Source organism: Gigantopelta aegis, chromosome 14 (assembly GCF_016097555.1).
Source record: "Gigantopelta aegis isolate Gae_Host chromosome 14, Gae_host_genome, whole genome shotgun sequence".
Classification (NCBI taxonomy): domain Eukaryota; kingdom Metazoa; phylum Mollusca; class Gastropoda; order Neomphalida; family Peltospiridae; genus Gigantopelta; species Gigantopelta aegis.
In genome coordinates, this window is record NC_054712.1 from 53,590,329 (window position 1) to 53,618,176 (window position 27,848).

The window sequence follows — 27,848 nt, forward strand, 5'->3', positions numbered from 1 at the left end:
ATATATATATATATATGAAGGGTCCACGGGAATAACCTGTGATGTCACATTTTTAGTAAGGTGATATGTTTTAATTTTTAACGTTTACAACTCTGCAATCATGGAATATTTATGCCTAAGAAAGCATAGTTTACCAACTACTTTTAATGGCCTACCATAATTTAGTGTGTCATTGTGACCCTGACATATCCAACTGTTTTAATACTGACTGTCTGGTTGGACATCATAGGTTATTCCTGTTATAGATTATTTAATTATGTCTGTTTTAATATTAATTTAACAGTGGCGTACTGCATCATTCAGTGACCCAAAAAAATATCCCAAGTATGATTTACTCCCGTTAATTTTCCCAATCTCATTAGGCATTGGACCATAGAAAAAAATCCTTGCTAATTTCCTGGTATTAGAAAAACAAAATTGGTGATAAAACTCATGCTGAAAAATTATGTAGCCTACATATTGTTAACTAATGCTTTTGTTTGAAACTAAATATTCCTCTTTTTGCTTTCCCCATAGATGGTCATCATGAGACAGACCGACCCACGCAACAATCACAACAGCAACACCCACTGGACTTCATCCAGGAGCAAGTGGAGCGGCAAATACAGCAGCAGAAACAACAGCAGCAGCAGCAACAACAGCAGCAGCAGCAACAAACCCCACAGCCCGTGCCACCTCCTCACATTCCGACACCGCAGCCAGTACCACCACCTCATGTCGTGCAGCCACCTCAGCCCGTCCCACCTCCACAGCCAGTCCTCGCTCCCCAGCCTGTCCCTCCCCCACAGCCCATACCCTCTCCACAGCCTGTTCAGGCCCCTCAACCCGTTCCCCCTCCACAACCTGTCCCCCCTCCCGTACCAGCACCAGAAGGTTACAGGCCTTCATTTGAACATCCCCATCCTCATCCAGTGCAGAGAGAGGTCCCTCTTGAATTCCCTCCTATTCCGCCAGGCCCCTCCCCAGTTGAACACCCTCACGAACCGAGGGGAGGTGTGGACCAGCATCGCGATTTCAGACAGGAGGTGCGCGACTCGCCGAGAGATTTCAGGGATTTTCCACCAGAACCGAAAGAGCCGTACAACGGTCGCGACATAAGAGACGACTCGCGGTCGAGAGATTCCTATGACGATAACTGGGAGTACCGGCGAGACGGGCGGAGTCGGCGCAGCTCCAGGGACAGCGACACACAAGATTCGAGGGACTTCTCCCACTCCAGTTCCCGGGAGGGTTCACAGGAGTCGCAGGACCACAGAGGTAGAGATTACAGAGACTATAAGGAACGGGACAGAGAGAGGGAGCGAGACAGGTCTCACCGCGAGGACAGAGAACGAGAACGAGACCGGGACAAGATCAAAGAGAGGGAGAGGCCAGGAGAGTTTGTCGAGAAAGAAGGAAGGCCAAGGACACCAACAATGCCTGCAACAAGAAGGTCGTTTGAGAGGTCAAGGTCACGGTCACCACCGATCAGAGAACCAATACGACCTCCAGAGCCACCTCCACCAGACAATGAAGATATGGAATCGGGTATGTTTTTGTGGTTTTTGACAGTCTTGATGTTATTGACAAAAAAACCCACCTGTAACCGAACTCCCATATATTATAAGGAACTATTGGGTCAGATCCTTAAACTTTATATTGTCCCCAAGGTTTTAAGATATTTACAACCCTTTGCAATTGTAGCCGACTTAAGCATCACAGACAAATGAATGAACTATTTTTTACAGTGTAATCTATTTCCATCGTGTTGTTTTTCATTGGATATACTGCATTGGTGACCTGGTCTTGAAATTGTTAACATGCGTGTGTAAATGGTATGTGTTGTCATAAATAACGCATGGTGTTCTCACCTGCGGGAGTGTAAGAATGCCTTTTAAAATATGTTTTCAATATTGTTCAGTTTTAGATTAATGGTTCCTAAAGAGAAATGAGTACACTTAAGAGGTCATTGCTGGCATGGTATATTCCAAAACTAATTGGGACAGTTGAGAGGGTTGGACTGTAAGAAATTCTTAAGAATGTAAATAAAACAATTTTTTTTTAAATGGATAAAACATTTGGGATATGTGGCAAAGAATTTTAGTATTTATATGGCCATCTTGTAAAGTTGTTATCTGTACGTTTAAGTTAGTAAAAAGTTGTTTTTGTTATAGGAGAACTGTTGGAAGAAGCAACAGAAGAGATGTATGAGAACCTGTCACCCGACAACTCACCTTTAATTGTTACATTCTCCGATGGCGAAATTCCGGTAGGTTCTCACTCATACCTTCTTCTTTCTCCAGGGATCTTCTTTCTATTTCTGAAGCAAGATGTCTAGCACACTACCGATTCAATTTCAGTGTATTGCACAATGCCAAACGTTCTCTTTCCAGCCAGTGCTCCACAACTGGTGTAACAAAGGCCGTGGTATGTACTATCCTGTCTGTGGGATGGTGCATATAAAAGATCCCTTGCTGCTAATCGAAAAGAGTAGCCCATGAAGTGGAGAAAGCGGGTTTCCTCTCTCAGTATATGTCTGATGCCATATAACCGTAAATAAAATGTGTTGAGTGCGTCATTGAATGAAATATTTCTTTCTTTCTGTGTGCTCTAGTTCTGAAGTTAAACAAAATGAGCTGTAACTTTGCTTTGCTTGCACAGAGAGATACGATACACCTTCACCAGCCCCTTCCACTGGCAAAATTATTTAAATTAATACATGGTTTTCAATGACCGGCCTTGGTGGCGGCGTAGTTAGGCCATCAGTCTACAGGCTGGTAGGTACTGGGTTCGGATCCCAGTCAAGGCATGGGATTTTTTATACAGATACCGACTCCAAACCCTGAGTGAGTGCTCCGCAAGGCTCAATGGGTAGGTGTAAACCACTTGCACCGACCAGTGATCCATAACTGGTTCAACAAAGGCCATGGTTTGTGCTATACTGCCTTTGGGAAGTGCAAATAAAAGATCCCTTGCTGCCTGTTGTAAAAGAGTAGCCTATGTGGTGACAGTGAGTTTCCTCTAAAAAACAATGTCAGAATGACCATATGTTTGATGTCCAATAGCCGATGATAACATAAAAAAATCAATATGCTCTAGTGGCGTCGTTAAATAAAACTTTACTTTTTTTTGGTTTTCAATGATTTTGATTAATAGAATAATATTAATAGGGTGACACTGACTTGAATTTGGATTGAAACAGTGGGTTTTTATTGGGCATCATTTCTTGCCAGTAGGTGGCTCAGAAAGACTTATCATTAGACAGTATTTTCTTTCAGCATCATGCCGAGATTTAATTAGTTATCTAGGACACTGATAGAATGGTCCATGATAGCAAATGCTTCAAAGATTTTTGAAACCCTTTCTATTTATAGTGAAACTCTATAAACCAGACACCTATGGAACCAAGTAAAAAGTGGTATTTACTTGACAGGTTATGTTCTGAACTAATTTTTTTTTTATAAAGAGGGACTATGAAAAAGTCCAGTTTTGAAGGAATTCCGATTTACAGAGTTTTTAGGGCTTTCGCCATATAAAATTGTTTAAAAAAAATTCTCATGGTCATTTATAAATATTGAGCTGTTTAAAAGCAACTTTCTTTTTCAAGTGTTTGTTTAATTTCATCTGTTTTCATTGTTTCTGTTGACAGGAGGGTGAAGACGCTGGGTATCTCATGATCATTTAAAAATATTTAGCTATTTAAAAACAACTCTCTTGTTCAAGTGTTTGTTTAATTTCGTCTGTTTTCATTGTTTGTGTTGACAGGAGGTTGAAGATGCTGGGTATCTCATGATTATTTTAAAATATTTAGCTATTTAAAAACAACTCTCTTGTTCAAGTGTTTGTTTAATTTCGTCTGTTTTCATTGTTTGTGTTGACAGGAGGGTGAAGATGCTGGGTATCTCATGATTATTTTAAAATATTTAGCTATTTAAAAACAACTGTCTTGTTCAAGTGTTTGTTTAATTTTGTCTGTTTTCATTGTTTGTGTTGACAGGAGGGTGAAGATGCTGGGTATCTCATGATTATTTTAAAATATTTAGCTATTTAAAAACAACTCTCTTGTTCAAGTGTTTGTTTAATTTCGTCTGTTTTCATTGTTTGTGTTGACAGGAGGGTGAAGATGCTGGGTATCTCATGACTATTTTAAAATATTTAGCTATTTAAAAACAACTCTCTTGTTCAAGTGTTTGTTTAATTTCGTCTGTTTTCATTGTTTGTGTTGACAGGAGGGTGAAGATGCTGGGTATCTCATGATTATTTTGAAATATTTAGCTATTTAAAAACAACTCTCTTGTTAAAGTGTTTGTTTAATTTCGTCTGTTTTCATTGTTTGTGTTGACAGGAGGGTGAAGATGCTGGGTATCTCATGATTATTTTAAAATATTTAGCTATTTAAAAACAACTCTCTTGTTCAAGTGTTTGTTTAATTTTGTCTGTTTTCATTGTTTGTGTTGACAGGAGGGTGAAGATGCTGGGTATCTCATGATTATTTTAAAATATTTAGCTATTTAAAAACAACTCTCTTGTTCAAGTGTTTGTTTAATTTCGTCTGTTTTCATTGTTTGTGTTGACAGGAGGGTGAAGATGCTGGGTATCTCATGATTATTTTGAAATATTTAGCTATTTAAAAACAACTCTCTTGTTCAAGTGTTTGTTTAATTTCGTCTGTTTTCATTGTTTGTGTTGACAGGAGGGTGAAGATGCTGGGTATCTCATGATTATTTTGAAATATTTAGCTATTTAAAAACAACTCTCTTGTTCAAGTGTTTGTTTAATTTCGTCTGTTTTCATTGTTTGTGTTGACAGGAGGGTGAAGATGCTGGGTATCTCATGATTATTTTAAAATATTTAGCTATTTAAAAACAACTCTCTTGTTCAAGTGTTTGTTTAATTTCGTCTGTTTTCATTGTTTGTGTTGACAGGAGGGTGAAGATGCTGGGTATCTCATGACTATTTTAAAATATTTAGCTATTTAAAAACAACTCTCTTGTTCAAGTGTTTGTTTAATTTCGTCTGTTTTCATTGTTTGTGTTGACAGGAGGGTGAAGATGCTGGGTATCTCATGACTATTTTGAAATATTTAGCTATTTAAAAACAACTCTCTTGTTCAAGTGTTTGTTTAATTTCGTCTGTTTTCATTGTTTGTGTTGACAGGAGGGTGAAGATGCTGGGTATCTCATGATTATTTTGAAATATTTAGCTATTTAAAAACAACTCTCTTGTTCAAGTGTTTGTTTAATTTCGTCTGTTTTCATTGTTTGTGTTGACAGGAGGGTGAAGATGCTGGGTATCTCATGATTATTTTGAAATATTTAGCTATTTAAAAACAACTCTCTTGTTCAAGTGTTTGTTTAATTTCGTCTGTTTTCATTGTTTGTGTTGACAGGAGGGTGAAGATGCTGGGTATCTCATGATTATTTTGAAATATTTAGCTATTTAAAAACAACTCTCTTGTTCAAGTGTTTGTTTAATTTCGTCTGTTTTCATTGTTTGTGTTGACAGGAGGGTGAAGATGCTGGGTATCTCATGATGATTTTGAAATATTTAGCTATTTAAAAACAACTCTCTTGTTCAAGTGTTTGTTTAATTTCGTCTGTTTTCATTGTTTGTGTTGACAGGAGGGTGAAGATGCTGGGTATCTCATGATCATTTTAAAATATTTAGCTATTTAAAAACAACTCTCTTGTTCAAGTGTTTGTTTAATTTCGTCTGTTTTCATTGTTTGTGTTGACAGGAGGGTGAAGATGCTGGGTATTTCATGATCATTTTAAAATATTTAGCTATTTAAAAACAACTCTCTTGTTCAAGTGTTTGTTTAATTTCGTCTGTTTTCATTGTTTGTGTTGACAGGAGGGTGAAGATGCTGGGTATCTCATGATGATTTAAAAATATTTAGCTATTTAAAAACAACTCTCTTGTTCAAGTGTTTGTTTAATTTCGTCTGTTTTCATTGTTTGTGTTGACAGGAGGGTGAAGATGCTGGGTATCTCATGATTATTTTAAAATATTTAGCTATTTAAAAACAACTCTCTTGTTCAAGTGTTTGTTTAATTTCGTCTGTTTTCATTGTTTGTGTTGACAGGAGGGTGAAGATGCTGGGTATCTCATGATCATTTTAAAATATTTAGCTATTTAAAAACAACTCTCTTGTTCAAGTGTTTGTTTAATTTCGTCTGTTTTCATTGTTTGTGTTGACAGGAGGGTGAAGATGCTGGGTATCTCATGATCATTTTAAAATATTTAGCTATTTAAAAACAACTCTTGTTCAAGTGTTTGTTTAATTTCGTCTGTTTTCATTGTTTGTGTTGACAGGAGGGTGAAGATGCTGGGTATCTCATGATCATTTAAAAATATTTAGCTATTTAAAAACAACTCTCTTGTTCAAGTGTTTGTTTAATTTCGTCTGTTTTCATTGTTTGTGTTGACAGGAGGGTGAAGATGCTGGGTATCTCATGATCATTTTAAAATATTTAGCTATTTGAAAACAACTCTCTTGTTCAAGTGTTTGTTTAATTTCGTCTGTTTTCATTGTTTGTGTTGACAGGAGGGTGAAGATGCTGGGTATCTCATGATCATTTTAAAATATTTAGCTATTTAAAAACAACTCTCTTGTTCAAGTGTTTGTTTAATTTCGTCTGTTTTCATTGTTTGTGTTGACAGGAGGGTGAAGATGCTGGGTATCTCATGACTATTTTAAAATATTTAGCTATTTAAAAACAACTCTCTTGTTCAAGTGTTTGTTTAATTTCGTCTGTTTTCATTGTTTGTGTTGACAGGAGGGTGAAGATGCTGGGTATCTCATGATTATTTTAAAATATTTAGCTATTTAAAAACAACTCTCTTGTTCAAGTGTTTGTTTAATTTCGTCTGTTTTCATTGTTTGTGTTGACAGGAGGGTGAAGATGCTGGGTATCTCATGATTATTTTGAAATATTTAGCTATTTAAAAACAACTCTTGTTCAAGTGTTTGTTTAATTTCGTCTGTTTTCATTGTTTGTGTTGACAGGAGGGTGAAGATGCTGGGTATCTCATGATTATTTTGAAATATTTAGCTATTTAAAAACAACTCTCTTGTTCAAGTGTTTGTTTAATTTCGTCTGTTTTCATTGTTTGTGTTGACAGGAGGGTGAAGATGCTGGGTATCTCATGATTATTTTGAAATATTTAGCTATTTAAAAACAACTCTCTTGTTCAAGTGTTTGTTTAATTTCGTCTGTTTTCATTGTTTGTGTTGACAGGAGGGTGAAGATGCTGGGTATCTCATGACTGTTTTCATTGTTTGTGTTGACAGGAGGGTGAAGATGCTGGGTATCTCATGACTGTTTTCATTGTTTGTGTTGACAGGAGGGTGAAGATGCTGGGTATCTCATGACTGTTTTCATTGTTTGTGTTGACAGGAGGGTGAAGATGCTGGGTATCTCATGACTGTTTTCATTGTTTGTGTTGACAGGAGGGTGAAGATGCTGGGTATGAGGATATATCATCGGAGGATGACTTCACTGGAGAAGATACGGATGTGATGCCTGTAAGTTATTACCTGGCTATTAACTTTTTATTCAGCTGGATTTTCCGCTTAGAATGTCAGCTGTGTTCGAAATTAATGGTATCCCGATATCCCGGAGATACCTGAATTTAATTTTGGATACCAGACTTCAAGAACCCAGTATTCTGTTGGGATACAATATGATGATGTTTTTGTTTTTTTAATCCTGCGTTTTTATTTTTCACTGAAACAATGAACGTCGTTATTTACTGGTGACGTTAAGTAACAGGATTTTCAAACTTGTACCCAGTCTAATGCTGTGCCGTAACAATATTATATCTCCCCAGGCTAATGCTACACTGGAGCAATAGCAGTGTAGCAATAGACTGGGAACCGCTAAGTCACTATTGTTTTTGTTGGATGTTTTCTCCCTTCAAACTTTAATTGAGATATGAATCCACATCTACAGAAAATTTATACAGGTAGGTTTATCATTAGTAATGTCAGAAACACTTATAGATTACTGCTAAATATTAATTTATGTCAATATTATGCAAAGATAGATGCAGCAAATAATTTTGCAGATTCCATTTGATCGCTAATTTTACAAATTCCGTGATTTCGATTGCGGCATAGTAATAGACTGGGAACGAGAACAGTGTCTTCCAAGTTTGTTGCGATGTTATTCATGAATTTCATTTGAATGGGATACTAAATTCTCAGGTGGGATAGCAGATTTTGAAATGTTAGTATCCAACTGGGATACTTCCCAAAAATCTCGAACACTGGTCAGATACGTTTTGTTGCTACTAATAGTCTTACGGTTTTAATACAAACTACTTAAATTATGCTTGAGTTAAAGCAAAAGGTTTTAATACAAACTATGTAAATTATGCTTGAGTTAAAGCAATTAATATCTCTTATTATTAAGCTGATATTTTATACAAGTGGGGTTTTTTTCATGACGAAGTATATATTGGTTAATACGGTTTCTTTTATGTTACTGTTCCTCCAAAACTTATTAATTGTATGTTATCTAATTCTAATTTTCTTAAGTCAAATCTGGTTTTGGGTGGGGTCGTAGGCATGAGTGGGCTAAAATTGGCTACATTTTCCAATTTGTCGTATTATATTTATTCAAAAATAATAACATGTTTTAAAGTAAACATGTAATGTTTATTGACTGTTGTGTGGAAAATAATGCAGAACTTGCCATTAAAGATTTGAGTGGAGTAATTAATTGCTCCCCAAATTTTGATTATTGGGATCCATTTAAGATATTTCCATAATTGATTTCATATTAATTTACATGCTAAGGGGAGCTAAAAATTGCTTTCCTTGAACTAGATTTGTGGGGAGTGATAGAGAGCAAGAGTGATAGTTCCCTTCAGTTGGTGAGGTCTGTAATGATATTTATTACCTCAGCAGGCACTCATAACAGGAAAAATAAAAATCAGAAATTATCATGCATTGGTTTAACGTACACTTCTATTGGACGCCAACAAACCAATCACTGTGTCGGTACTAAATACACACTAAAGCACACACAATGACATCACATAGTTTAAAGCGTTTGCATTTACATTTTCCTGGTTTCAGTGTTAAATTTGTAAATAAAAATGGTAGTTTAATGCAATTCATTATAGATTTTTTTTTTTTTTTTACAGAATATATAAAACTTTGGGTAATACACAGAAGTAAAGTAGTTTATGTTGTTTCTATATACATGGACATGTAGCCGATGTAGGCTATATCAAAAATAAAGGCTTTTTAAAAAAAAAAAAAATAGTTGGGGTAATAAAGAGAATAACAAACTCGGTACCAGTTATTATCAAATTTATGTCCCTCGTGAAATAATTTGATAATAACTGGTAACTCGTTTATTATCTTCTATATAATACACACAGTATTTTTGTTATTTTTTTGTTTTTGTTTTGCAGGGATTTGATCTTGATTTGATTGATGATTCGTGGGAGTTCACGACCCCTGTGTTCAATCCTCTTCAGTGTTACTTGTCACCGCTAGGAGTAAGTAGAATCTTGTCTTCTTGTCCTTACACTAATACTTGTCTTCGTTATTATGCTCATTCTTAACTTTGGGGTGGGATGTAGCCCAGTGGTAAAATGCTCGCTTGATGTGCAGTGGTTTGGGATCAATCCTCATTGGTAGGCCCATTGAGATATTTCTCATTCCAGCCAGTGCACCATGACTGGTATATCAAAGGCCGTGGTATGTGCTATCCTGTCTTCGATGGTGCATATAAAATATCCCTTGCTACTAATGGAAAACTGTAGCAGGTTTCCTTTCTGAGACAATATGTCAAAAATTACTAAATGTTTGATATCTAATAGCCGATGATTAATAAATCAATGTGCTCTAGTGGTTTTTTTAAACAAAACAACTTCTTTTTTTCTTCATTATTGTGCTCATTCTTAACTTTTGACATTAGCAGGGCTCACACTAGAAAAAACTTTGTTTTAGCTAACTTCCATATTTGTGGAGTATTTCCTTGAAAATTATTCAAAGGTGACTAATTTGACGAAAAGTTTACTAATGCAATTATAAATGTTCTAGCCATTTTGTATTTTTAAAAATAGCAATTTGCTAATTTGGCCATGGACAGGGTGAGCCCTAATTAGTCACAACCACTCGCAATACTTTCTTCTGTTAAATCTTGTGCTTCATAAGTTGATTATTTTTTGTGTGTGTTTTTATATATTTCATAACTTTATTAATTGTCATTCACCAAGTATGAATTCAAATATAGTTTTTCATTTTGTGAATATGTTTCTTTATAGGTTCACCATGACTAATTTGAAAATTAACATTTTTAATGAATCCTTTATTCTGCATTTTGTTTCAAAAAATTTAATATGGCCACATGTTTTCCAACAAAATGTTTTAGATTGCTTCATTATGTGGTCAGTTTAAGCTCTAGTTATTATATTAAATATTTTTAAAATTACATTTTCTTAATCAGATATTGACAGACCCGTCGTTGACACCGTTTGAGCAGGAAGTTGCTAACTTTGAATCACAGCCGACCTCAACATCTCCAGACGAGGCGACATCTTTGTTAGAGACCGTGAAACAACTTGATGGCAAGGCAAAACATGACAAGTAATTAGTTATTTCTCTTTGTTATCAACGCCCACTCGTACTGATAAACAGTCATATGACAGGTATGAAGAATATTTTAACTTGCAAAACAATGAAATTTACAGCCTTGATTCATAACCTTGAGTTTGACTACTGATTCAAGTGAGTCTAGTATTACAGCATGTACCATGAATTAACCTTTAGACTACTGGATTAATTTTTAACAAAAACCACGTTGAGTGGATACAAGTTTATAATTTTTATTGCCATATATTCACTTTAATGTTTTATAAATACATGAAATAAAGTTCATATATGAATCGGTAAGTATTATTTTTGTGGGTTTTTGTAATTTTTATTATTTTTAGATCAGTTAATGGTGATTAAAATTAGGCAAACAATCGAAAAAGTTGCGTTTACTTACGGGCGTTTGTGGCCAGCTGTCCAATATTTATGTTCATTATTCCCGATAACAGTGGGTTTTTTACCAGAATTGTTATAAAAACCCGAACTACGATTCATATTGCAATATTTGTTGATTTTGGTTGTTGGTAAAATGATCAAATTTATTATCAAATTAGCTGTCACAATCAGCTATTGATCCCTGAAAATGACCACGACGTGCCGCCATTGTTGTCAAATGAAAATACTTGCCGAAAACCACTTTTTGAACTCAAAATTTCAAGGTATTTTCAATTGAAACAAACAAAACAAAAGCCCCCATTTTGAAAAGAAAACTTTTTTCTTTTATTATATTTCCGTTTCCGGTGAGTGTCGTGTGCAAAGTGGCGGGAAATATGAATTGGGGAATGCACTGTATACAGTATACAGTATGTAGACTGACGTGACGTCGGGCGAGATATCTCGCCTGCAGTACTCAGAAGGTTAAAGCACATTCAAATAAAATTTTCTTCTAATGGCCGGATCAAATTCAAAATGATAATCTAAATATAAAAAGCAGAATTCCTGAAAAACAGCAATTACGGGGGGGGGGGGGGGGGGGGATGATCCGTGGGTAATTTCTGGTATGTTTCCATCAGACAACTGTTCAAGCATGTCTGTCATGGGCACAATCTCTGACTTCGCCAGAGAGTTCTGGCCATGACGGGAGCAAATACTGAACAATTCAAATTTATGTTGGGGATCTTACTGCTTGAGAAAATAAAGGTACAATCTAATTAATGATCATTAATCATTATTTGAGACATGGGTCAAAATTAGCTGAAATTTATGTTGGACACTTGGTCTGGGAAGCAAATTCTGCCAGCCCAAATTAAAACCTGCGGAACTAACATGATTTACTCAAAACTAATTAAATAAAGTAATTGCTGGTCCAACGGGATGACAGGCAAAAATATCTCCCTGCACATAGTGATGTTGAGTGGCGAAAACCATTTGGGATGGCAGTATTTTGACAACTAGTTGAGGTAATTTTATTTAAATAATGTTTTTATATAAAGTTAGATGTTTTGACTTACAATTATATGTCTACAAAATTGTTAATCATTTATCTTTGTAGATGGGTTGAAGCTCTAGAAGTTGTTCCCAATCTTCTTGTGAAAGGACTAAGCTACATTTTAACCAAACAGAAAACACGTGGTTTGTATATTTAGGGGATAATATCACTGTGTTTCGTTGTTAACTATACGGATTTATCACAACATTTTGTGATAAATCCTTATAGTTAACAACGAAACACTGATATTATCCCTATTCTAATACTACACCTATTAGGAGTATCTGTAAGACATTTTATTGTGTTTTTATTCAAGAAATCCTACAAATATAAAACAATTAATTATCTATTCTCCTTACTTACAATATTCAATAAGAATGCTTGTAGTAAGTAAAATTATGACATAATATGTTTTTGTTCTCTTTACATGACGTCACTGACTTAGGAGGGAACCAAATGGCAAATTTATCAGCATTGTAGTCTGTCTTTTGAACATGATTTATTGTAATACAGGACACACTAAAAGAATATTTTCGTTGGCTGTTTAATTTCTTTTGCAAGACACATGGATGTAATTGGACTTTACATTTGTGAGCGGTGTTTCAACCTCGTATTGAATTATTTTGAGGAATTCGCCTGGTTTAATTTTGTACAAAAACCATGTTGATGGGGTAGGTCTACAAGTTTATAACTTGCTAACATATTTTCACTTAAAGTTTATATAAATACATAAAATAATATGCATTTACTAAAGGGCAAGTATTATTTTCAAAAGTTTTTCAGAATTGTGCGATATTTTAAAGCAGTTGATGTTTAAAATTGCGTTTAAAAAATCAAGTCATTTCCATCTTCTCTTTTTTATTAATTTTATTGTCACAAAAAGTATGTTATAAACAAAAATAAGGTACTTCAGATTGTGATATAATTATTTTTGATAACCTGCTTGCACCCTTTTGAGAACACAAACTAGAAGAGCAGTCCACAAGACACATGCTGGTGACTGCTGCGATTGATCAGTGACCGGACCTTACTTGGGGTGGGTGGGTGCATGTTCATTGCTTCTAACGAACTGTTAAAAGTTACAATGGCACGAAATAATAACAAAATAGTAACAATAACATCATTTTCATCTGAAGTTAGTAATTTTGTTGAAAATTATTTATACTGACGTTTAAATATAATGTAAGACACAGAATTAATATACTAACGAAAACACAACACATGAGGCTAAGTGACAGCATATTGGATGAGTTCTCAGAATTTTTTCATCGTGATAAATCCTGGTTGCCCATGACAGCGTACATCTACCGTCCGATTTATCACGAAAATTAACCAATGGAAAAAAGACTTATATGCAGACCTGTCAACCCTCCCGGATTCCGCGGGAGTCTCCCGGTATTTGATCAAATCTCCTCTCACCTGTGCGGGAGACAGTTTCTCCTGTTAAATGACATTTTTGTAAGCATAAAAAAAAAATCGATCCTCTTTTGTCAAAATAACAGAAGGGAAGTAACTCTGCCTTTTTTTCTTATTCAGAAAATGTCGACTACTTTCGGTTTCTGAGAATGTAACAGGCCGAATTGTCCCGACTGTTTAACCTTTGCCGAAGTGAGAATTGTGGGATAGCCTATTTATATTGTTAAAAAAGCACATGGAGTTTATAAAATGACGTGTTATTATAATGTTTGTTGTCCATCGTAATGGCTACGAAGCGTGTTGCCGCTAATTCAACAGGCTGTGTATTGACATTCAGTGTTGCCATATAAAAAAACAAAACTATCCAATTTAGTTCTAATAACACCTCTGAATTGTAAAATGTCTTCCACTGGATTACATAATGCAACTATGACGAATCTGAACTGCTAGACTCCGAGTTGACAGCGATACACACGATGCATGTTAAAATCACATGTCACAGCAAGACAACTTGTGTCAGTTAATTTTGTATGTTTGTGCGGTAAAATGTTGGTTATAAAGGGTACACTTCAAGAAATTAGTTTTTTACAATTCAAAAATGTTGTGTTTGACATTGGCATAAAGTTACTCACGGAAATGGGTATAATTCCGGTATATTTCACACGACGTCCTTAATGAGGTTTTACTTATGATTAATGAAAATACAATGTTTATTGCATCATTATAATGATTTTAAATAAGTACCACGCCACCGTTCCTCATTATAGTAAAAACTGAATATTAATTTATAAGATTTATATAAATTTGTCTTTGGTACTTAGCCTAGGTACACTAACCACAAATGATAATGTAACGCAACCTGTAAGGCTGTAAGTGTAATACCGTAAATGTACTAATGAAATTTTTTATTTCTTGTTCATGTTCTTAACATTTTTGGATAAAATATTTTTTTTTTTTTAAATATGTATTAAATCATAATAATATTTAAACTTAAAAAAAAAAAAAAAAAAAATAATATATATATATTTTTTTTAATGCCAAGATCTAAGGTTAAGAAGTATATATGACATTATAAAGTATTCATATAACTTAATGTAATAATGTTTTTTTTAAATCTTGCGATTTTGGGTTAAATTGTGTGAATTTAAAAAATCTCCTGCTTTTTCAACACACACCTCCTGCTTTCTCTTGACTAAAGGTTGACAGGTCTGCTTATATGAAAGTTGTATTAGAATATTTCATAACTTAGAGGGGGGTTGACTTATGAGGAGGTCAGAAAATAACACAAAAAGTAACACCGTTTTGCACATTTTTTATTGTTCAACTATATTCTATGTAAAAAAAAAAAAAAAATTGACAATTTCATTTTTGAACAGTAGATTGATTTTGGATGTTAAATGTTTCAAACGCCAAGATCAGAATCCACTGAGCTAAAATTACAACTATCACTAATTGCAAAATTGTATAAATCATCTAATTATAAATTTGTCTGGTACTCCACAACCCAAACTTTTCAAATGTTATCTGGAGATGAGTAAATGCTTATGTTCATGATCATTTGAAATGTTCTCAGTTTTCACACATCATGGTCAACCAGTGATTGTTATAATCAAATCTTGGCAGGATTTAGCTCAGTCAGTTGAGTGCTCACTTGAGTTGCTTGCATCACAGGATCGAATCACCTCGGTGGATCCATTCAACTGATTGGGTTTTTCTCGTTCCAAGCAGTGCACCACAACTTGTCAAAGGCTGTGGTATGTGCATTCCTTTCTGGAAAAATGCATATAAGAGATCCCTTGCTGCTAATGGAAAAATGTAGAGTGTTTCCTCTGATGACTAAGAGTCAGAGTTACCAAATGTTTGACATCCAATAGCCGATTATTAATTATTCAATGTGTTCTAGTGGTGTCGTTAAACAAAACAAACTTTAACTTTTAATAATCAAAACTTATTAGTTGGACTCTACCAATGTGATGATCGATTATAAAAATTAATAATTGTCATGACTAGTGAAAAAAACCCATGGTATGTGCTCTTCTGCCCATCAGAAAGTGCATATAAAAGACCCCTAGCTGCTAATGAAAAAATGTAACAGGATTTCTCTGCAAACAACTAGTTACAATAATTGCCAAATGTTTGAAGTCCAGTAGCCAATGATAAAAAAAATATATGTGCTCTAGTGGTGTCATTAAACAACATATAATAAAAGACCATCTTATGACAATGTTTTACTTAAGACAGGTTTGACTACATAAAAATCACTGTTCACTGTTTGTTGTGCTTTTTTCAGATGTGTTGAACAAGCTTATTAATTGGACACTGGATGGCCTTGACCTTGAGCAAGCCATGGCTCAGCCGGAGTCGGCGTTTAAAGTGCGACACTTGAAGATGGGGATCAAACTGGCTGGCAGTCTGTGTTCTCTCAGTGCCGAGATTGCAAACAAACTCTTGGTACGCATTTGGTTTTTCACCTAATTTATCACTACAGTCTATGATCACCAGAAAAAGAAATTCCATCATTTAAAACCGTTAATAGATTTAATAAATTTATTGTATAATTTTCTAAAGTCCAGATCAAGTTTTGAAATGTTTAGTAACCATTCTGCATATCAAAACAGGAAAAGAAAAATGTATATATAGTTTTATGTTTATGTTTATACTGTCGATGTTTTATACAGGTGAAGGACGTTCAACACAAGCTGTTTGACCTGTTCGTGTTTATACTGTCGATGTTTTATACAGGTGAAGGACGTTCAGCACAAGCTGTTTGACCTGTTCGTGTTTATACTGTTGATGTTTTATACAGGTGAAGGACGTTCAACACAAGCTGTTTGACCTGTTCGTGTTTATACTGTTGATGTTTATACAGGTGAAGGATGTTCAACACAAGCTGTTTGACCTGTTTGTGTTTATACTGTTGATGTTTTATACATGTGAAGGACATTCAACACAAGCTGTTTGACCTGTTCGTGTTTATACTGTTGATGTTTTATACAGGTGAAGGACGTTCAACACAAGCTGTTTGACCTGTTCGTGTTTATACTGTTGATGTTTTATACAGGTGAAGGACGTTCAACACAAGCTGTTTGACCTGTTCGTCTCTCCACACATGGCGTTCAGCATCAAACTACACATTGTGAAGGCTCTCGATCAGACGACGTACTTCTCGGATGGTATCAAGTGGTTCATTGGCACGCACCCAGACCAGGACTCGAAGTCACGACCAGCCACGTGTTACCAGCGAGTGCTTGACAGCATGCTGACAAAACAGGTGATCACATCAGATTTATTACGGTACAGTGAATCTCCTCTAAACCAGACACCCATCAGACTTTGTAAAAAGTACAGTTTTTAAAGGGTATTCAGTTTACAGAGGTTATGTTCTGTACTGACATTTAAAAAAAAAAAATGAATGAATGCTTAACAACACTCCAGCATAAAAATATTATTTAAACGGGCCATGAAAAACACTGTTTTGAGGGAATTCTGGTTTTCAGAGTTTCTGGTTTGTGGTCGGTGGAAAGTGGCTGGTGTTTCAAAAGTTTTTTATTTGGTTATCTGGACGGGACATAGCCTAGTGGTAAGGCGCTCACTCGATACGCGGTCTGTGTAGGATCAATCTCTGTCGGTGGGCCCATTGGGCTATTTCTTGTTCCAGCCAGTGCACCACGACTGGTATGTCAAAGGCTGTGGTATGTACTACCCTGTCTGTGTGATGGTGCATATAAAAGATACCTTGCTGCTAATTGAAAAGAGTAGTCCATGAAGTGGCAACAGCGGGTTTCCTCTCTCAATATCTGCGTGGTCCTTAACCATATGTCTGACACCATATAACCGTAAATAAAATGTGTTGAGTGTGTCGTTAAATAAAACATTTCTTTCTTATTTGGTTACCAAATTCCACATCGATTGTTACAGAGTTTCATTTTGTTCTAAGTTTTGCATTCCTCACATTCTCTTTGTTTCAGCTTGCGTGTACAACTGTAGCATTGTCGTCCCTGGTTACCAAGATCCACACTTATGAACTGTTCAAGAGTTTATCTGAGTCCATAGATCAGTGAGTTTATTGTACTACTTGGTGTCGGTGATCCAGATCATAAAAACAGGCGGTAGCACAATGGTAGAACTTCGGCCTGATATCGGATGTGGGATTGATCCTGTTGATTGCTCCACAACTGGCATATGAAATGATGTTGTATATGCTGTGATCATTGTGACAATATCTGTACAAATGACTCCAAGCCACCATTCAATAATAAAAGTAGCCATGTTGTGGTGGTCTTATTCTATGGTCCTAATAGCTAATAACTACTCATTAAACAAAGAGCTGTAATGAGACACCATTTCAATTACAGGTTTGTCCTTTATTTTTTATTTATTTTTTTCACCTTTATAAAGTAAAAAGGTAAGGTATAGGAATTACTTTTCTGGTGGCAGAAATGTCATCAACTTTTGCATTCAAGTTTCTTCTTTAGATCAGTTTTTATCAGGTTTTCAAAACAATATCTTTAGGATAGTGTGGGTTGTTGTTAAACAGATAATAATTCTTTCGTGTAAAGCATTGTTACTATGTTTAACACAGTGTGCTGAGCACCCTTCCGTCGGTGGATGATGAGGAGGCAGCAAAACCTGCCCCTAAAGAAGACCAGGACGACACAGAGCCAGGCAGTCAAACTCCCGTGCTTGACGAGAAAGATGTCAGCCAGATTGTCACGTGTCTCACCGAGGTGTGTCGGGTGTTCGTTCATGCGGAACAGCTCATTGTAAGTACAGCGTGTCACATCACTGAAGTGTGACTTCTGTGGTAATAATATGGCAAACATAATGAGGAACATTTTGTGCAGTATTACCTCACGATTTGCTACACAAATTTCAGAGGTTGCTACACATTTCTAAAACATTAAATATTAGTTGCTACTCAATTTTTAACTGATTACCAAATGTCGCTAATCAAAATTTTATGAACAAAATGTTTGCTGTATAATTGTTAGTGTTTGTATATCTTGTTTGACATCCAGCAGCGGAAAAAAACAAATGTCTTATAGGGTGTTGTTGAACATTTGTTCATTTTGTGGGTTGGGGTGTACAGCAATTATAGTCACTAGATTAATTTACTTCCGCGTTTCGTTTTCTCGTACAAAATTGCACCGATATTTGTGCGCACTTGTGCAATTGCAAGCAATTTCAGCAATCCGTGTTTAAGCATCGCCCACTAGATAAATTTACTTCCGGATTTCGTTTCTCTTACCGACGTTTGCACGCACCGATACAATTTCAGAACATCCACGTTAAAAGTAGTAGTAACAGGAATTCAATTCTAACTTTCATTTTGTTGTGGTAACCTATAGTTACCAGGCTATATTTTGTGGTATCCTGTAAATGACACGATGCTTATTTCAATGCCTGGGTGTAGTGAATGCAGCAGTCACCTTCGCTGGACCCACTTGGTTTTTCTGCCCTGCAGAGATGAATGTTTTCTGAATTTATCTGAAATTCTGGATTTTAATCATCTTTACGGTGTTTCAAGGTTTTCTGCTCTTTGTCCAAAACATTTTACATCCAAAACTTATGATATGTTTTTTTGCTCATACTTGGTATACATTTTGAATGGGGGCCACCATTTTGGCAGCAACTGGATGTTGAAATCTTTGTGTAATAAACATAAAGGTTCGTATAAAGAATTACGTTAAAATTTAATTTGAAAAAATAAATTTTATGTATTAAAACTTCAAGTTAAAAAACAGATTTATTTATATTGACTTAATTTTCTTCTGTCATATATATATATTTTTAATTATGTCTCTGTCTTGTTTTCTATACAGGCACAGTCGAAAACGGCTTTACCAAGCACTGTTGTGTTCGAAAAATGTCCACCTGCACTTGATCCGTACCCAGGATTGTTTCATGTAGCATACTCATGGTTCGTCACATATTTCCTTTAAGTTTCACAATATTCTCTTGGTTACTCAAAAGTATTTATTGTCACTTTCATATAGCATATTGGTTTGTTTCTTTTGGGGTTTTAAAAAATATATTTTATTGTCCCCAGCTCATTTTGACGAGGCCAGGGTTGGGGTGCCCTGATTCATTGCCTCACAGAAGATGAATTAAATTATACACGCTAAATACTAAGAGTACATACACATTGTGGTAGTGTGCTGATTATAGTAATAGTAATACTTATACAAATAATGTACATGATGATATATTTAATATTAATGCATATGTACATGTAGATAGTAATATTAATAACACATTATAAATGGCTAGTTAATAGAAACATATTTAAATAGGCTAGTTGATGTAATGGGGACATAAAATAAATATATAAGTTTAGAAAGAAGGACTGTTAAAAAGAAAAGCTATAGTAGTAATTATAGTGATACGTAATAATGTCAAAATTCATAGCATATTGTTGGTGAAACGTTTACTGTCAATCTCATACATTGTGTCAGTTTCACATACCCACCTTGATTAGTCATATATTTTCTGTCAGTTTTAGATATTTACTATCAATTTCACAGAACATAATTTAGGTTATTAAAAGATTGACTGTCAATTTCACATAGAATACCCTTGGTTAGTCAGATATATTTCCTGTCAGTTTCACAACATGCTCTTGGTTAGTCAAACATATTTACTGTAACTTTCACACAGCATAGGGGTGGGTCCTAGCCCAGAGGTAAAGCCTGATGCACAGTCAGTTGATTGGGCTATTTCTCATTCCACCCAGTGCACGACTGGTATGTCTGTGGGATGGTGTATATAAAAGATCCCTTGTTACCAATGGAAAAAATGTTGATGGTTTCCTCTCTAAAGACTATAATGTCAGAAGTACCAACTGTTTGACATCCAATAGCCGATGATTCATAAATCAGTGTGCTCTAGTGGTGTCATTAAATAAAACAAACTTTAACTGTTTCACATAGCATGCTCTTCATTAATAAAATGTACTTAGTCTATCAATTTCATATAGCATACAGGCATAATAGTAGCTAACAATAACCCCTACTGTTAAAAACCTTACAAAGATATTGAGCTGAAATTATGTGAATATAGCTTTATTATGTTCTGTTACAAAGTAAGTTCGACTTTCATGGAAATGTATCTATTTTTCAGTTATGACCTTTGAACTTAGGAGATGTGAAAATGTGTTTTCCAGACTTTTTTTCCTTTTTTCAATGCCTGAAGATATTGAGATGAAATTTTGTGTATTGTTTTATCAGGTACTATTACAGATTAAGTTTAACTTTCATGGTGATTTACCATTTTTCAGAGTTTTGGCCCTTGAATTAGTCAAGATATATTTCCTGTCAGTTTCACAATATGCTCTTGGTTAGTCATATATTTATAGTTACTGTGCCCTTGATACGAAAATTAGTTGGGCCCTGGTAGGAGACATGTATTGCTTTAGCAGTACTCTGTGAATGCTTTTGGATGATGATATTTTGTGTGATCTTTCAGTCACTTACTGGAAAGCCTCTTCGTGTTAACCTCCACCCCGGCCCTGTGCTGCCACCTGCCGATCTTCTCTGCAGTGCAGGACGTCTTACAACACCTGAACAAGTCACAGCCGGGTCTTCTCTTCCTGAGTGCCAGACCAGACACCACCAACGGAATCATCAGATCTCTCATCCAGGCACCTGTGAGTGATTCGTTAATTAGCAAAATAAGGAAGGAAGGAAATGTTTTATTTAACGAGGCACTCAACACATTTTATTTACGGTTATATGGCGTCAGACATATGTTTAAGGACCACGTAGATATTGAGAGAGGAAACCTGCTGTCGCTACTTCGAGGGCTACTCTTTTTGATTAGCAGCAAGGGATCTTTTATATGCACCATCCCACAGACATGATAGTACATACCATGGCCTTTGTTACACCAGTTGTGGAGCACTGGCTGGAACAAGAAATATCCCACAGGAATTGGCAAATATGGTCATGATTAGTTAACCTGACCTCTAAATACGTGCATTTCCCTGGCCTGTCTGTTCAGGAGATAGTTTACTACCAGAAGATAATTTGAGGGTTTGTAATAAAAACAAAAACAGACCATAAGTACCTCTACTAGGTGGTTATGGGTTTGAAATGGGACACTGCATTTCATAAAGTTTGTTTTGTTTTAACAACACCACTAGAGCACATTTATTTATTAACCATTGGCTATTGGATGTCAAACATATGGTCATTTTGACAATCATAGAGAGAAAACCAGGTAAAAAAAAAATCATTAGTAGCAAGGTATCTTTTATATGCACCATTCCACTGACAGGATAGTACATACCATGGCCTTTGATATACCAGTTGTGATGCACTGGCTGGAACGAGAAATAGCCCAATGGGCACACCGACAGTGATCGATCCCAGACAGATCATGCATCAAGCGAGCGCTTTACAACTGGGCTATGTCCCACCCCTACATTTCATATGCTTTGACATATTTTAAACACCAGTTCTCTTTGTATTAATTATCTATGTAAAAATTATTAAATCCATTAATTTCTAAAATTTTAAATTATGTAATTTTATCCTCCATACCCTCTAACTGAAACCCTGTGAAGAATTTGCCCAGAACAGTGTGGTTGAATCTTAAATAAGACATAAGCCAGAAAAGAAATTAAAATGAAATTGGCAAGTAAAGACAAATATTATATATCCACAGTACTAGAAGTTAAGAAAGATTTATGGTAGCATTATAAAAATAATATTTTTTGACATGTTTGTTGTCCAATGACAAAACCTAGTAACTCACTTTTTGGTTAAAACTGAGATCATAATAAAAATGTTTAAGTTGTCATGTTTGTTTTTCAATGAATTATTGCAAATTATCATTGACAAAACCAACGAAGTGTAATCTTCATCATTACACAGCCTAGCATTACTGGTGATCAAGTCTGTTTCCTATTCAGAAATAATTTGTTTAAGCAATAATATTCTTATTTCAATCAAGTAGTCCATAATAAGGCGCAACTTGACTATTTGTTGGTTTTTTGTTTGTTTGTTGGTTTTTTGGGTGTGTGTGTGTACCAGCTCTGTTCTGTTAACCATTGTGATTTTGAAATGGTGTACTGATTTTTTTCTGTGTTTTTTACATGTAAATGATGTTCAGGAAGAAAATGCTGAAGATGTTGCGTCTGAAGAGACTGCCGCTCGACAGCTCGGTCTGGAGTTGGTGTATTACCTACAGGTGCTGCAGTATGTGGACCACTTGATGGACTACCACAAGAAAAGTAAGTCACTTGATGGACTATCACAAGTAAAGTAAGTCACTGGATGGACTACCACAAGAAAAGTAAGTCACTTGATGGACTACCTCAAGAAAAGTAACTCACTGGATGGACTACCACGAAAAAGTAACTCACTGGATGGACTACCACAAGAAAAGTAAGTCACTGGATAGACTACCACAAGAAAAGTAAGTCACTTGATGGACTATCACAAGTAAAGTAAGTCACTGGATGGACTACCACAAGAAAAGTAAGTCACTTGATGGACTACCTCAAGAAAAGTAACTCACTGGATGGACTACCACGAAAAAGTAACTCACTGGATGGACTACCACAAGAAAAATAAGTCACTGGATAGACTACCACAAGAAAAGTAAGTCACTGGATGGACTACCACAAGAAAAGTAAGTCACTGGATGGACTACCACAAGAAAAGTAAGTCACTTGATGGACTACCTCAAGAAAAGTAACTCACTGGATGGACTACCATAAGAGCCAAATATATATTGCATTGTGAGATTCATGTAAGAAAAGACATTTCTATGTATAGTACTTGTTATTTTTGTTAACATTTGACTTCATTAACCTTCGTGTTGTTACAGATCCCAACCCTAAGAGTCTTGATGCCTCCGAACCTCTGGGAATCCTCCAGAACCTGTTTTCCATGACCTTCACCTCTGTGTCACGTGACGGAATTCCAATTGTCACCACAGTGGGTCGCGATGCTGTAGTGTATGTCCTTAGTCTGGACGACAATCTCAAAATACTCTTCCCATTTTTAGAACTCACAGGTAAGTTGTACATTGTATTAGCACGGGTAAGTTGTACAATGTATTAGCACGGGTAAGTTGTACAATTTGTTATGGCGGGTAAGTTGTACAATTTGTTAAGACGGGCAAGTTGTACAATTTATTAGCACAGGTAAGTTGTAGAATTTGTTAAGACGGGTAAGTTGTACAATTTGTTAAGACGGGCAAATTGTACAATTTATTAGCACAGGTAAGTTGTAGAATTTGTTAAGACGGGTAAGTTGTACAATTTGTTAAGACGGGCAAGTTGTACAATTTATTAGCACAGGTAAGTTGTAGAATTTGTTAAGACGGGTAAGTTGTAGAATTTGTTAAGACGGGTAAGTTGTAGAATTTGTTAAGACGGGTAAGTTGTAGAATTTGTTAAGACGGGTAAGTTGTACAATTTGTTAAGACGGGTAAGTTGTACAATTTGTTAAGACGGGTAAGTTGTACAATTTTGTCTGTCAATATTTTCACATGTCCAAGTAAGTGGCTTGTTTTATTCAAGTGCAAGGATGATGTTTTTGATTGCTCAAAATGAAACTGCTTTGAACATTTTTACTTGTCTATCAGATAACCATTGAGGTACATTTTCCTTTCCAAGCAGATTGTCACTTGCCAATGCTTATTTTGAACACTGTATGAAAACAAAAGGACAAACAGTACACCCTCTTGACAAAAAGTAGCAATGAAATGGGTTTCTGGAATGATATCTTACTAATTAAGAATAATGATTGCCTTCATACTGTAATCTGTCCTTGCACTTGTTGCATTCTAGTGGTCTTTGAAGGGTGGGACGTAGCTCAGTGGTTAAGCATTCGCTTGATGCGTGGTTGGTCTGGGATCGATTCCCGTCGGTGGGCCCATTGGGCTATTTCTCGCTCCAGCTAGTGCGCCAAGACTGGTATATCAAAGGCCGTGGTATGTGTTATCCTGTCTGTGGGATGATGCACATAAAAGATATCTTGCTGCTAATCGAAAAGAGTAGCCCAGTGGCGACAGCGGGTTTCCTCTCTCAATATCTGTGTGGTCCTTGATCATATGTCTGATGCCATATAACCGTAAATAAAATGTGTTGAGTGTGTCGTTAAATAAGACATTTTCTTCTTCTACCAGTGGACTTTTAACACATATCAACAGCCAAAATGGTTGTATATTTTCCAAATTTATCCTGTGTATCCTATACTGACACACAATGAAAATGCAAAAACAACTTTTCATTGCAAATACCGACAAACTATTAATGAATTGATGGATAATGTTATATGACATTAATGACTGGTATTCATGAGATACATTCACATGGAAACATGGCCAGTTATCATCAGTAATTGAGTTGCATTCGTAATCGAAAAGTTTAACCCACCCATATCAAGGTCAGTATCTGGTGTGTCCACCATTGGCCCGTGAAGATGACAGGGAAAGTATTGGCACAAACATCTCAAATAAGCCACAGGAATGTTCTTCCACTCCTGCAACGCCTGTGCAAGCTCAGCGACGTTATGCGGTGGTGGCTGGCAGTGATGTACACAACGTTCTAACTCATCCCACATGTGTTCAATTGGGTTCAAATCCGATGAAACGGCGGGCCAGTTCATAACAGTGATACCAGCTTGTTGCAGGAATGCCTGGGTAATTCTTGCATTATGTGGATGGGCATTCTCTTGTTGAAACTTGAGGGGACCTCCTGGTCTTCAGTGACTGTGCAAAAATGGCTGGAGAACTGGTCTTAGAATAATGTCAACATAACGCTGGGCTGTAAGGGCATCATGGACAATGATGAGATCACTCCTGAAATCACAGTTGATTGCCCCCATAACATCAGACAACCGCCTCCAAACCGATCATGTTCTCTCACATATCCATCAGTGTACCGTTCATGGAGTCTTCTGTACACACGTGCTCTTCCATCGACAAAGGAGACAGAAAAACGGGACTCATCTGAGAAAACAATGCTCCGGTAAGAGGCTGGTGGATGATTACCATTCTGGAGAGCAAACTAGTCTTGCAGCACAATGTCGCGGTGTCATGATGTTACCGTTGTACGGGCGTCTGCACCTGAGTCCAGCGAGTCGACGGATGACCATCATCGGATGGATAGGCCTTCCATGACATCCTATCGTGTTGCTTACTGTCATTGTCGCAGTTCTGAACTGGACACGGAGGTGGTGTCATCAAATCTGCTGATCTTGGCGTGGGGTCGTAACATGACGTTGACCAGGTCGAGGTTGATCACGGACACTCCTGGTCTGTTGATGACGTTCAACAAGTCATCCAATAGTTGATGGATAGACTCTGAAGGTCCTAGCAACTTGGCTTTGCGAAGTACCCCCTTGAACCATGCCCAACGCTCGCTCCCTTTGTTCTTTTCTGAATCGTGGCATTCTTAATGTGACGAGGAATATGACACCGTTACATGACTTTTATGTGTCCACATACTGGCATTTCACGTGCATTGCATGCAGTATGATTGAGCATGTAGTGAACGTATTTCACACCATTTTGTGTGTTTCTGCTATTGTATGTGTAACGAGAACAAAACCAGGATTAAAACCCAGACAAAAGTACCAATAATGGCTTCCTCTCATAAATTGTTATTTTAAGTCCAATAAATATATTTTTCATTAATCACAACAAAATATTGAAAAATATCTCTTTTGTGTTTTCATTGTGTGTCAGTATACTTCCAATAACAAGATTAACGGTTCCTTGTTATTTGCTCCTGTTTTCATACAAATCATCCTGTTCTTACTCTGTTGTCTGGATTGTTTGTACTTGGTTAAAACTGATCTGCCAATCTTCATCATGCTTTGAAAGCATTTATTTCAAATTCTCTATCTCTCTAGTGTTTATTTTGCACTATAGGTGATTCTGCTGCAGACCGGCGAATGAAGAAATCTGTGTGTACAGGATACGCAACTCAGCTGCTCTGTCTGGTTGTCAAGTTGTCAACAAACGTAAAGATGCTAGAAAAATATAAGACCAAATTGTGTGCAATATCAGAAGAAGGTGACTGTTTTTTAATAGGTCTTCTATATTGGGCTACTTATTTGGTTATTTTCCTTATTTAATCCTGAATACAGTACTTATTTTTTTGTTTATGCAAAAGTTTTGACATTTTCAAATGAAGTGATTTCTTTTCTCGTTTTCTCATGTTTAATATTTAATGGCTGTCAAGTAAAGAGTTTTTCCGGTGTGTTTTTTAAAAAAACAATCCTAATGCTCTGTTTTCTCATGCAATACCTAATGCTTGGCATACACCTGTCGATTAATGCCAACACAACAGTCATGTCAGCTTTATTACCAACTTTTGACTGATTAGTCAGTAGGTGTGTTCTGGGCAAAGGTGCGACGGTCACATTTAATCTTAGTTTCCTTTTCTCTAGTTTTCAAAGTATCCAAATAAAGAAGTTGGTTAAATGGCTCAAATAATCGGGGGACAATTAAGGCATTTAGCCTGGTATGCATAATCAGTGATATATAACGCACATTATTGCTTAATATCAACAAGTATAATCGTATAGTTAATTAATAAAATGCTTAAATGTGACAGCTATTATATATTATAATATTGACGGCACCAAGTATATATTATTTTTCAGTACAAAATAAACCACCATTGTCAAAGTGTTGAAATAACTGTCTTATGTTTTGTACATAAATTAACCCACGTACTTAAATAATAATCGGAGTGTTTTCTTGGTTAATTGGTCTTTTCTTTCCGTTATCTGTACCTGTGGTTCCTGATTGGCAGGTGTATATTTAGACGGTCCTCAGACACTGTGTCTAGACACACTAAAAAGACATGCCTCTTTTATTAAGATCATAGGGTATTGTGTGATAACCGCGCGGACACCTCTCAAATCGTAATGGACATTATCAGCCTTCCTGCTTTATTACTGTAAGTAATTCTGTAAAACCTGTGATTAAGTAGACTTTCCCATCTAAAATCACAAAACTGACCAATTACGTAGTCCGAAAGAAAAGAAAATTATCATTTGGGTATCATGAGTGGTCGTTTTTGCTTGAACATACCCTACCAATAGGCCTAATAATATGCATTTTTTTCTTTGGATTTTTTAAAAGAGTAAAATACTATTACTCCATTTCATTCTATTGATGCAAATTGAAATCTCTTTAGTTAAATAGTTTATTATACTATCAAGTCATTTATGTTGTTTTACAAGTCAGGTTGATGGAAGCGAAGTGCCTTTTCATAAATTAGAGTGTTTGTTTACAGTGTGCCCGTACAGTGTCACTTTGCCCCAAGCTATACCACCAGACGTCACAAAAACGAAACAAAATGGCTGCCCCAGTTAGCAGGAATAATCACAGTTTTTTATTAACTCTAAAATTACGCATTTTTCATTTCTTAAAGTGTCAGTATGTATT

General features: G+C 36.0%; 1 protein-coding gene across 2 annotated transcripts in view; it reads left to right on the plus strand.

Annotated features, from left to right (window-relative positions):
- LOC121388143 (protein virilizer homolog) overlaps window positions 1-27,848 on the plus strand; it is a 66,718-nt gene that overhangs the window by 6,713 nt on the left and 32,157 nt on the right. For both annotated transcript variants that reach the window (XM_041519379.1, XM_041519380.1), the window contains exons 6-20: window positions 517-1,527; window positions 2,154-2,248; window positions 7,433-7,507; window positions 9,406-9,492; window positions 10,446-10,585; window positions 12,084-12,163; window positions 15,727-15,887; window positions 16,498-16,707; window positions 17,405-17,493; window positions 18,019-18,199; window positions 19,259-19,356; window positions 20,901-21,081; window positions 22,548-22,668; window positions 23,268-23,456; window positions 26,322-26,465. In XM_041519379.1, coding sequence (XP_041375313.1) covers window positions 517-1,527; window positions 2,154-2,248; window positions 7,433-7,507; window positions 9,406-9,492; window positions 10,446-10,585; window positions 12,084-12,163; window positions 15,727-15,887; window positions 16,498-16,707; window positions 17,405-17,493; window positions 18,019-18,199; window positions 19,259-19,356; window positions 20,901-21,081; window positions 22,548-22,668; window positions 23,268-23,456; window positions 26,322-26,465 — 2,862 coding nt within the window. The remainder of the gene's footprint in view (window positions 1-516; window positions 1,528-2,153; window positions 2,249-7,432; window positions 7,508-9,405; window positions 9,493-10,445; window positions 10,586-12,083; window positions 12,164-15,726; window positions 15,888-16,497; window positions 16,708-17,404; window positions 17,494-18,018; window positions 18,200-19,258; window positions 19,357-20,900; window positions 21,082-22,547; window positions 22,669-23,267; window positions 23,457-26,321; window positions 26,466-27,848) is intronic.